Raw genomic sequence first — 11,590 nt, 5'->3', positions numbered from 1 at the left:
TTTATATATATATATATAGTTCTTATTCAGAGCGAAGCTTCGTTTTGAAATTAACGTGTGAAGTTCCTTATTTAACTCTTTTGACATAATTGATGATGAGGAACGAGTCTCCTTCTACTTCAATTTGATGACAATTGCGTCTTTTAGCAGCGAGGAGCCCATCTCTTAGAGCAATACATTTAGATAGTGGAACTAAGAAGTTGTGAAGCTTCCATGCACCTGATACAATGGGGGAGCCAGAAGAATCTCTTATAATAAAACCAGCAACCGATCAGTTGGAAGATACTGAGCCATCAAAGTTCAACTTAAACCAGTTAGGAGCTGGAGGAATCCATCTAATAGAGTCCAAACTTCTTGGACAGCTGGAGCATGACTTCTTATTAATGAGGCGATAAGTAGAGCTGATAGTAGTAATTAAAATGTGTTGGTAGTGATTGAAATATGTAGCTGTCTTTTTCATGAGTATTTTAGTAATTAAAATCATATTCAATTACATTTCTATTCTAATTCTATATAGTAAGTAAACGGCTCAATGAAATAGAAAGCTCCACATATTATTTTATTTTGTCTCTCATTCTTTTTATCTCTTATTCCTGATGAATTTTATTCTAAATAAGTAAACATACCGAACGATGAAAACATGTCTTCAAATCGTTTTCAGTCTTTCACTACTTTTCCCCTTTGGTGCCATCACATGAGAAAGTCATAGAAACAAAACCCAACCCAAACTTGTGGCATGGAAAGTACAAACCCAATATGTAATCCCCCAAGTCCCAACTTAACATCTTCCGGGTCGGGTCATCTGGTTTCCCAACAACAGTCGGCATAGCGTAAGCGTAGCTTCAGGGCCGTGGGGCTTTCACCTCTGCTACTTCCTCCTTCTCGCTCTCTCTGAGCCTCTCCTCAATTCTCAGAAGAGAAACAAAAAAAAAAAAAATGAATAGCGCCATGAAAACGGCTCTCTTAAATTCAAAGCTGAACTACTCCGTTTATGTGAGGAGTGTCCTCTTTCACTCAACCACCGTTTTGGATCGTAAAAGACGCAACAACTACTGGGAATCACCCGTAAGCCTCTCTCTCTGTATTCATCTACGTTTATATATTTCCGGGTCACTTTCCATTTTGTTTAAGGCTAGTGATATCTGCTAAAGTTTAAGCCTTTTTGGCGATTTGGGTATGCCACAATTGTATGGTTTAAGATGAGAATCTAGAAATATTGGCATTGTGTTGGTTGCTGTTCTTGGTTTGGCTATGAAAATCATGTGGGAGTGGAAAAGTAATGATTTTGTATTGGGAATCTACTAGAGGGGAACGTGGGTTTCTTAGGTGCTTCTGGGTCGAAGATAAGTTTATTGACTTTCTGCATTTTATCTCGAATGGGTTTAAGTTTTATGGTAAAAGTTCAAGCTTTCTTAAACCAGTAAAGTTCAACCACATTTCTGCCTCATTAGGTTCTACATTCAGTAATGTATACCTCGCACTTTGAGTTAGTTGGAAATTAACTAAACAATGACGTTGAGTGAACACTCAAAGTTATCCATCAATGTTATTTTGATATCAAGAGTATGGATACATCTGTATTATGTGATGTAAATATGACTTTCTAGATACCTTGTATTCTTTTTTATTTTTCTATCCTCCCCCTATAGTGCTACATTGTGTGGAGTGTTAAGAGATTGTGGTGCTATGTTGAAGGGACTCTATAAGTTTCTTCAGTGTTGTCAAACTCAAATATGAAATCCTCGTTTTCAACGAGATAATTTAAATTATGTGTCTATTAGCTTTCTTATTTGATGGTAAACCTGTGGATTGCATTGACAAACTATCAGTCATCACTTTTAATTTTTACTTGGCAACTGTGATGTATTTTGTTCGTTCTAGAGACCAGCAGCACATATTAGTTACTATCCAGGGTAGTTTTTTTACTCAAAAGAACTTTGATAATTATAAATTGATAATCCTGGTCAGGTAGTAGATATAGTGTTATCCTTAATCAAGACATTTATCACATTACACTTGTGACAATCCTAATCCTTTTAGTTATCCTCATATAAAGTCGGGCATTTCAAACTAAAATCTTCTGTCATCCATCATCTTCTCTAGTAAAGTCAGTTTCCTCTCCTTCCATCTCCATCTTCTAATGTTTTTCATCATACTAATATCTTGCTAGAGTTCTTTTCAGGATTTTGTTTGCTAATATAATATGTATTTCTAAACATGTTTTGGAAATTTCTTATATTAGGTAGTGAATCCAGAGATATTAGGATTTTTGTAGATGGGTAACTGAAGTTACCATTGATCCTAACTGCTTGGTTTATAAGAGGTGACTGGCTCAATGAACATCCTGCAACCAACATAACATCACACACTATGACATTTCCCCTCACTCTTTAATCACATAATAGCTGGCAGCTCAACCAAGCTGGTCCTTCAAATCTCTAGCTTCTTGTATTGCGCTCTTTGTTAGAATGTTACTTTTCCTCAGTTACTACTTGGAAATTTTGTAGGCTGTTAGCAACAGTAGGTTTCATAAAAACATTGTGTTAATCTTTCATATATTTCTGATTATCAGGTCACTGTCATTATGCTTAAGTTGCGGATATTTCTTTTTCTTCTTTAGATATATGGGATGTCTGAAATTTTTATTAGGTTCATTTATGTTTGTTTTTTTCCTTTGGATTTGCAATACCTAAGATTCTCTTCTTTCTGATAGTGATTGAAAATTATGTTAAGTACTTATAACTGCTTATTTCCAGAGAAACGACAACTATTCAAAAAGGTCCAGAAGGATACATGGAAAGCAAACATTATTGCGCAATGTCAATGATTATGCAAACTTCCTATTTCAGGTTCCCCATCTTTGTTATTACCTTTTCTCATATTGTAATCAGTAGAGTATCTGTTGCTTTATTGCATTCATTGTTAAGCTTTTAGATTGGGGGCCTTGTCAAATCTTGTTCCAGACATGATTCAATTTTCAATTGTGCTAGATTATTCTTGAAGTTTCGGCTTTTTCTTCTTAGATTGTCTCTTCTTTAACATGTTTCTATATAGTTTGGCTTCTTTTCATCGCTTTTGCTTATCCTCATGGATTGCTCTTTTTTTTTTTTTTTTTAATATTGTCCTGGTCACTTCTTATTTATGCATTGATGATTAATTAGTGACTGTTTGCAAACTTCTCATCTTTCTGTTTTTTGATCGTCTTCTGTATATCTTTTAAATGCTGCAGAAATGGCAAAATCCCTATGATTTGAATGAGCCATCTTCTAGTAGAGGCACTTCATGGTTTAAAAAGCAATACTCAGCCAAGGGCCCCAAAAAGAAATGGGGAGGCAATCAAGGGGCCTCCAGCTGGGGCAGAAGTAAGTATTCATGCAGTAAAAGAATAGCTAAGACTTCTATGTCCACTCGGGTCTTCTCATGGTTTTATTTAGGAAACATCTTTCGCCAAATCTTATAAGAACATTGCATAGTGGGAAAATGTTTTCATGTGGGCTTAAGTGCGCTTTTGGTCGACGAAGACCACTGGATGTACTTTTGTTGGGGGTTTTCTTAGTGGACCATCTCTTATATGTTAGGGTTATAAATAGGTACTTATATTCTTCCATAATTGATGCATTTATGTCTTGATTACTTTGCATCATCCTTGAAGTTGCATATAATCTAACTGCATTTGGAACACTATGTCAGGAGGTTTCGACTTTTGTGAAGATTATGTAGATTTAGAGACCATTTTCCAGTCCAGGTTTGGTGGGAGTGGATTCGTTTACTGGTCATTCGTCAATGAAGACGATTCACAGCAGAGGAGCTCTTCATATTACTCTAATCACTCTGGAAAATCTTGGAGTTGGAGACATCGTAATGAAGAACGATATGAATCTGATTCTGACAATTCCGAGTCAGAGGAGAGGTTGGCCCTTGGATTGAGTGCTGCAGGCCCTCTGAAACTTGAAGATGTCAAAAATGCGTGAGTTTTTTTAGCAGAATCTCCTTGTTTTACCACTTGCTCACGCTTGTCCACTCACATATGTTGGTCTTTCCACACCATCTAATCCTTCACACTTTCACAATTTCAGATATCGAACCTGTGCACTGAAATGGCATCCTGATCGTCACCAGGGCTCTTCCAAGGTATCAGCATGCTCTGACCATTCATTACGGTTATATATTGAATTGCCTTGTTATTTTAGAACTTACAAGTTGTCCTAATTTACCAGTTGTAAGCGGAAATTTTGGGGTATTGTTTGCACCTGACTCAAGTAGTTTGGAATTTACTTGTGGTACTGCAGGCTGCTGCAGAGGAAAAGTTCAAGCATTGCAGCACAGCTTATCAATCTTTATGTGATAAATTGGCTATGAACTGAGGATTCTCCAACTCTGCTAGTTTTGTTAAACTGCATATGCTCTTAGTCAGGTAGATATAACTTATCATCACATTTTAATGATGCTGTGGTAGTTCTTTTAGGCTTAAACCCCAGATGCCCGGATGACCTGAGGAGGTTGGTAGATTTACCTTTAGGGTCCCCCATAGGGAGAGTAACTGAAATTCATAGTGGAATTTTTTAATGAAAGAGCCAGAAAAGAGGGATGTTTGTATGGTGAAAGGGCAGCGGGTGCAATAATCCTCCTATGGTGGCGCCGTGGCGGTACCAGGCGACCTTTCATTGCTGGAAGTAAGAAGGCATACTATTTTATTTTCTTGTTGTAACTATTATTGTACTTTTTCTTATTTTTGACAGGGTAATAAAGATTTGTTTTTGAGAAATTAACAAGATAATATATTTACCAAATAAAGAGAGGTAGCAGTATGGAATTGGTGACGTTCAAAGTTTTTTTTATTGGTTAACAAAAAAGGTTGTTTTCCTATTCGTTCCAAGAGTTGTAAATTTATTACGTGTATAATATGGATTACATATTTTCTTACTTTATAGTATTACATTTAACTCCAATATATCTAGGATATTGCTATTAGCACACCCTTTTTTGCTATTAACACATCCTATTTATTTTCTTATTCATACATTTTTATTTTATTTACAAACTTATCACTTAAATTTGATTTACGATGTTGCGAATATTTTGCCTTAAGGGTACGAAACTAAAGGGGGTTGAGAACAACAAACGAAAAGTTGAACTGGACTCGATCATCCAGGATTATATTGAAGAAAGTGATAAACTAGGATTATCAGGTATCTTGTCAGTTGAGCATGTGGAAATATTAGCTTGTAAACAAGCTATAGAGTTTGTGCTAGCCAACAATTTCACTCCTGCAGTGATAGAAACTGATGCGCAATTGGTTTCTCTCCAACTCATTAATAAGCAAGTTGGTAATTTTTCTGTGCTGGGAAGGTTGTACGAAGATGTAGGTCTCCTGCTGCAGGGTGATAGACCTATACAGATGGCACATGCAAAACACAGTACTAACACAGCAGCCCATCTAATGGCTGCTCACTCTAGACATCTCTCACAAATGACCTTTTATTTTACTGCACCTCTCTTCCTTCTAACTGCTCTTGCAGCTGATACTTTTTGAAGGAGGTGGTTTCGTATTTTCAGGGCTTAGGGTTACTGAGTCCTTGTTTACTTGGTCTTTAGTCAATAAATCCTAGACTATAGGAGTCTGTTTAATAGGGTTGTTTCGTTCAAGTTGGTTAGTTGTGCTGCTATACAATAGCAGATATGTAGGAGTTCAGTTTCAGATGTAAGGCTATTTAAAGCCAAGATTGTTGAATAAGATGATTAAGTCATCCAAATCCAAATTGTTTCATTTGAGTTCGTAGCACTGTTCTCACTTTAACAATCTGGTATCAGAGCCCCCACTGGGCCTGAGAAAAAGAAGCAGCAGCGTTCTTGAGTGATACACAGAAAGATGAGTGAAGAGAAGATGAAAGTTCCGCTCTTCGATGGTCACTACTATGATTATTGGAGTGAGCTGATGGAGAATCTGTTGAAATCAAAAGGGCTATGGAGTTTGGTGGAGAATGGCTTTGACGAGCCAACTGCTGGAGCACTGCTCACTGAGGCACAGAGGGAGCAGCTCGAAGATGCAAGAGCCAAAGATCATAAAGTTAAGAGGTATCTCTTTCAAGCAATTGATCGAGTGACCTTTGAGCAGATACTTGATAGACGCACAGCTAAGATTGTGTGGGAGTCCATGAAGATCAAGTTTGTAGGGAATTATCGTGTCAAAAAATCAATCCTTCAAAAATTAAGGAGGGATTTTGAAGTACTGGAGATGAAGAATAGTGAGAGCATCTCGGAGTATTTTGTTCGAGTTATGGCAATAACGAATAAGATGAGAAGCAATGGAGAGGAGATGCCGGAGTCAAAGGTGGTGGAAAAGGTTCTCAGAACTCTCACAGAAAGATTCACATACGTTGTGATATCCATAGAAGAATCCAAGAACACTGAGTCCATCTCAATTGATGAACTACAAAGCTCACTTGTAATTCATGAGCAGAAGTTTCAGAGGCATGACAAAGGAGAAAATCAAGTTTTGAAAATGAGTCATGAGGACAGATTTGGAGTAAGAGGCCGTGGAAGAGCAAGCATGAGAGGTAGAGGACAAGGCCGAGGCAGACAGATGTTCAACAAAGCTGCTGTGGAATGCTTCAAATTAAATGTCATAATCTCGGTCATTTTCAGTATGAATGTCCAAAGTGGAACAAGGAAGCTAACTATGCTGAACTGGATGAAACTGAAGAGCTACTGTTGATGTCTTTGGTGGAAGAATGTGAAGCAGAAAGGGGTGATGTCTGGTTCTTGGATTCAGGATGTTCTAATCACATGTGTGGAGACAAGAGTATGTTTTCTAGCTTAAATGATAAGTTCAATCATTCAGTTAAGCTTGGAAACAATACCAGAATGCAAGTAGCCGGAAAGGGGAGTGTCAGACTGACTATGAAGGGAGTTGCTTTTGTGATAAGTGATGTGTACTATGTACCCGAACTCAAGAATAATCTTTTGAGCATAGGGAAACTTCAAGAAAAGGGTTTGGCCATTCTGATTCAAGGTGGAGTGTAAAATCTTTCATCCAGAAAGAGGTTTACTAGTTCAAAGTGTGATGAGTGCTAACATGATGTTTGTATTGATAACACAAGTTCAGTCCTCCTTGAGTATGCAACCTGTCAGCTGCTTGCATACGAGTTCCATGAACTTGTCACAGCTTTGGCATGAACGATATGGTCATCTAAGCTATAAAGGTTTGAAGACACTGCAAGATAAGAAGATAGTACGTGACTTACCTCAGTTTGAAGCATCAAACATCACCTGCACAGATTGCTTAGTTGGCAAGCAACACAGGAATCCAATTCCTAAGCAGAGTTCGTGGAGAGCAAGAGAAGTCTTGGAGCTTATTCACTCAGACATATGTGGTCCGATCACGCCTGCTTCTAACAGTGGGAAAAGGTATACTTTGTGCTTTATAGATGATTTCAGTCGTAAAGCATGGGTGTATCTACTTGTTGAGAAGTCAGAAGCCCTAAGTTGTTTCAAGTTGTTCAAGAGTCTTGTCGAGAAAGAAACAGGGAAGCTGATTAAGTGCTTGAGAACAGATAGAGGAGGAGAATTCAACTCTAATGCTTTCAAAGATTTTTGAAAAGAGCATGGAATCCAGAGACAACTTACAACTGCCTACACGCCACAGCAAAACGGTGTCGCTGAGCGCAAGAATCGGACAGTCATGAATATGGTGAGATCCATGTTGTCAGCAAAGAAAGTTCCTAAAAGTTTCTGGCCTGAGGCTGTGAAGTGGACGTTTTATGTTCTGAACAGATGACCTACCTTAGCTGTCAAGGATGTAACACCAAGGGAGGCATGGAATGGAGTCAATCCTTCTGTGGAACACTTTCGAGTTTGGGGCTGCATAGGTCATGTTCACATACCAGAAGCTAAGCGAGGTAAACTTGATGACAAAAGCTTTCCTTGTGTTCTTATAGGGGTGAGTGAGGAGTCTAAAGCTTACAAATTATTTGATCCGAAGAACAAAAAAGTGGTAGTGAGTAGAGATGTGGTGTTTGAGGAAGAAAAAAGTTGGGATTGGGGAGAGAATTATGATATTGGGGAAGAATTGGTTTGGAGTGATGATGAAAACAGTGAAGAGGGAGATGATGAGAGTGAGAATGGGAATGGTGATGAAACATAGGGAAACACAAGAGTGAGAGTAGAAGGGGATTTGAGAGAAAACAGTAGTGATGCACAAGAGAGAGAAGAAGGGTTGTTGAGAGGAAACATAGGCAATGGAACTAATGTTGCAGAAGCAAGGGATGGACGAGTACGAAGGCCGCAGCCTTATCTTAATGACTACGTTACCAGAGTGGAGCTTTCAGAACTAACTGAAGAGGAGGCAAACATGATGGAGCTCAATATGGTGGAACTAGACAATTGTGATCCTTCAACCTTTGAAGAGGCAGAGAAGAGTGAGGAATGGAAACAAGCCATGGATGATGAAATAAGAGCAATTGAAAGGAACCTGACTTGGAAGCTTACTGAGTTACCAAAGGGAGCTAAATGCATTGGTATCAAATGGATTTATAAAACAAAGCTGAATGAACGTGGAAAAGTAGACAAGCTTAAAGCTCGTTTGGTGGCAAAAGGTTACTCCCAGGAGCATGGGATAGATTTTACAGAAGTGTTTGCTCCAGTGGCTCGGATGGATACTGTGAGAATGGTCATTGCTAAAGCTGCTCAAAATGGCTGGAAGATATTTCAGCTTGATGTTAAATCGGCCTTCTTACATGGAGCATTGCAGGAAGATGTTTATGTTGAACAACAAGGGCTATGTGATCAAAGGCAGTGAACACAAGGTGTACAAGCTTCATAAGGCTTTATATGGACAAAAACAAGCACCTAGAGCTTGGTTTAGTCGTATTGAGTCTTACTTTGTCAATGAAGGTTTTCAGAGAAGTCAGAATGAGCAGACTTTGTTTATCAAGAGAGGCAGTGGAGGTAAAGTTCTCATTATCAGTGTTTATGTCGATGATCTTATATATACTGGTAATGATTCTTTAATGATGGAAGATTTTAAGAGCTCAAGGCAAAAGGAGTTTGATATGACTGATCTAGGAAAGATGAGATTCTTTCTTGGCATAAAAGTAATGCAGAAGCAAGATGGAATTCATATTTGTCAGTACAAGTATGCAGTGGAGGTTTTACGACGCTTTGGGATGGAAGAATATAATCCAGTTCATAATCTGATTGTTCCAGGTAGTAAATTGAGCAGTGATGAAGAAGGCGAAAGGATGGATGAGACACTCTACAAGCAAATGGTCAGAAGCTTGATGTATCTTACTTCTACTAGACCAGATTTGCAGTTGGTGGTTAGCTTGTTAAGTCGTTTCATGTCCAGACCTACACAAATGCACTTCAAGGCAGCCAAGAGAGTTTTGAGGTATTTGAAAGGAACACTGGACTACGGCATATGGTACAGTCGAAGTGAAAATGAAGGACATAAGGTTTTTGGGGAAGATGCAAGTGATGGGGCTGCAGGATTGAGAGTTTATACTGACAGTGATTATGCAGGGGATGTTGATAGAAGAAAGAGCACTTCTGGTTATTTGTTTCTGCTGAGCAGTGGAGCAGTAGCTTGGTCATCAAAGAAACAAGCCATTGTTACTTTATCAACAACAGAGGCCGAATACATTGCAGCTGCATCATGTGCATGTCAGGCTATTTGGATGAGAAGAGTCCTAGAGGAGCTAGGATACAAGTTGGATGGAGGCACAACACTTCTGTGTGACAATGCTTCAGCAATCAAGTTGTCAAGAAATCCTGTGTTTCATGGAAGATGCAAGCATATTGATGTGCGTTTCCATTTTTTGAGAGACTTGGTTAAAGATGGAGTGATCGTATTGGAACATTGTGGAACAGGAGAACAAATTGCTGATATTCTTACAAAGCCTTTAAAGCTGGATCGTTTTCGAAAGCTTCGAGCTGAACCTCGGTGTTTGTGCAGCATCAAGTAAACTAACTGTTAACTCAGGTTAGTTTAAGGGAGGGAATGAAGGAGGTGGTTTCATATTTTCAGGGCTTAGGGTTTACTGAGTCCTTGTTTACTTGGTCTTTAGTCAATAAATCCTAGACTTTAGGAGTCTGTTTAATAGGGTTGTTTCGTTCAAGTTGGTTAGTTGTGCTGCTATACAATAGCAGATATGTAGGAGTTCAGTTTCAGATGTAAGGCTATTTAAAGCCAAGATTGTTGAATAAGATGATTAAGTCATCCAAATCCAAATTGTTTCATTTGAGTTCGTAGCACTGTTCTCACTTTAACACTTTTCATATGTAATTGATACTTCTTTTTTCAATAAAGTCTGACAGTTCAAATAAAAAAAAAGTGATAAACTAGTATATCTCTTCGCAGATGGAAACTCTACTCAGTGGATTTCAGGCAGAGATGGGTTCAATAAGTTCCGACATCAAAATTCTCCAGGAGAAATCTATGGATATGGGCTTAAAGTTGAAGAATCGCAAGGTGGCTGAGTCAAATTTGGCAAAATTTGTCGAAGACATTATAATCCCTCCAAGGGTGGTAAACATAATTGGTGATGGCGAGGTGAACGATGAATATATGAGAACTCTAGAGTCTTGAAAGTCTTGGCAAGAAGCTGAAGTTTGTTGAAGCGGATCTTATGGTTAAATCTACAAAAGCTCTCAAAGATGTTCAGCCCGAGCTCGAAAAACATAGACAGAAAGCAGTTTCCAAGGTGTTTGACTTCATTGTTCAGAAGCTTTATGCATTGAGAAAACCTAAAACAAATATCCAGATTCTTCAACAGAATGTTCTCCTAAAGTACAAGTATGTTATTTCATTCCTCAAGGAACATGGAAAGGAGGTATACATTGAAGTTCGTGGAGCATACATCGACACAATGAACAAGGTGCTAAGTGCAAATTTCCATGCTTATATTCAGGCATTTGAGAAACTACAGTTGGATTTTGCCACGACTTAATTGGCGTGGATACGAGAAATATACAAGTCTATTTTCAAGAGCAAGGGAACCACTGAAGAACCGGTCGGCCGTTTTTGCTCTTGGAGAATCAACCATTCACCTGTGTAGAGATTGTGCCTATGTTAGAAGTAAGAAGTGTTATACAGTTTAATCATGTTTTAGATCAAACATGCTTTAGTTGGAATAATGTTCATGCTACTGTTTTGGAGTGGCTAAATCATTGTTCCCTTGAGTTGACTTTGGAAATGTGGGTACTAGCTGATCCAATCCTATAATCTTCTGGAAGTAAAGATTTCTCTGAGTATCAGAATGCGTCAGCATTGCCTTCTTGCTCTATGCTTGGAGGGGAAACCACTAGTTAGATCATAGATTAACTGAAGGCATCTGGGGACCTTTGAAAATGGCAAATTTTATTTTTCAGACAGTTGATTGAACAGTCAGTTTTCTTGTAGTGAAGAAAATGAAGTTGGTCTCTTTTGGCTGGAAACTGTTCATTGGTATGGAACATTTGGTCTTTTTTTTATGTTCGAACAATTCAAGATGAAAATATCTCTCAATTACAACCCCTTATTTTAACGGGAAAGACCCTTTGATTTCATATGAAAGAAAGTAACAAAATGGGTGTGTGTTTTTTTTTNTTTTTT

The 11,590-nt window shown here is 38.3% G+C and overlaps 1 protein-coding gene and 1 pseudogene across 1 annotated transcript; both read left to right on the top strand.

Moving 5' to 3' along the window:
• Nucleotides 1-824: 824 nt before the first annotated feature.
• Nucleotides 825-4,820, top strand: LOC101313624. The gene is made up of 6 exons (XM_004304312.1): nucleotides 825-1,065; nucleotides 2,757-2,849; nucleotides 3,230-3,362; nucleotides 3,691-3,967; nucleotides 4,077-4,131; nucleotides 4,290-4,820. The coding sequence occupies exons 1-6, from the start codon at nucleotides 937-939 to the stop codon at nucleotides 4,362-4,364; spliced, it is 762 nt and encodes a 253-aa protein (XP_004304360.1). The 5' UTR covers nucleotides 825-936; the 3' UTR covers nucleotides 4,365-4,820.
• A 245-nt stretch (nucleotides 4,821-5,065) lies between these two features.
• LOC101297766 lies at nucleotides 5,066-11,097 on the top strand (annotated as a pseudogene).
• Nucleotides 11,098-11,590: the final 493 nt, after the last annotated feature.

This window comes from Fragaria vesca, linkage group LG6 (genome assembly GCF_000184155.1).
Source record: "Fragaria vesca subsp. vesca linkage group LG6, FraVesHawaii_1.0, whole genome shotgun sequence".
Taxonomy (NCBI): Eukaryota; Viridiplantae; Streptophyta; class Magnoliopsida; order Rosales; family Rosaceae; genus Fragaria; species Fragaria vesca.
Note: the sequence above shows the minus strand (reverse complement) of the source record. Positions and strands in the feature narration are given on the sequence as shown.

What these genes read in the sequence shown, in the direction of transcription:
- LOC101313624 (XM_004304312.1), top strand. Translation starts at nt 937, where the DNA reads ATGAATAGCGCCATGAAAACGGCTCTCTTAAATTCAAAGCTGAACTAC. An exon ending in ATGCAAACTTCCTATTTCAG is followed by an intron (nt 2,850 to 3,229) that starts GTTCCCCATCTT and finishes TAAATGCTGCAG; the next exon opens with AAATGGCAAAATCCCTATGA. An exon ending in GGCCTCCAGCTGGGGCAGAA is followed by an intron (nt 3,363 to 3,690) that starts GTAAGTATTCAT and finishes ACACTATGTCAG; the next exon opens with GAGGTTTCGACTTTTGTGAA.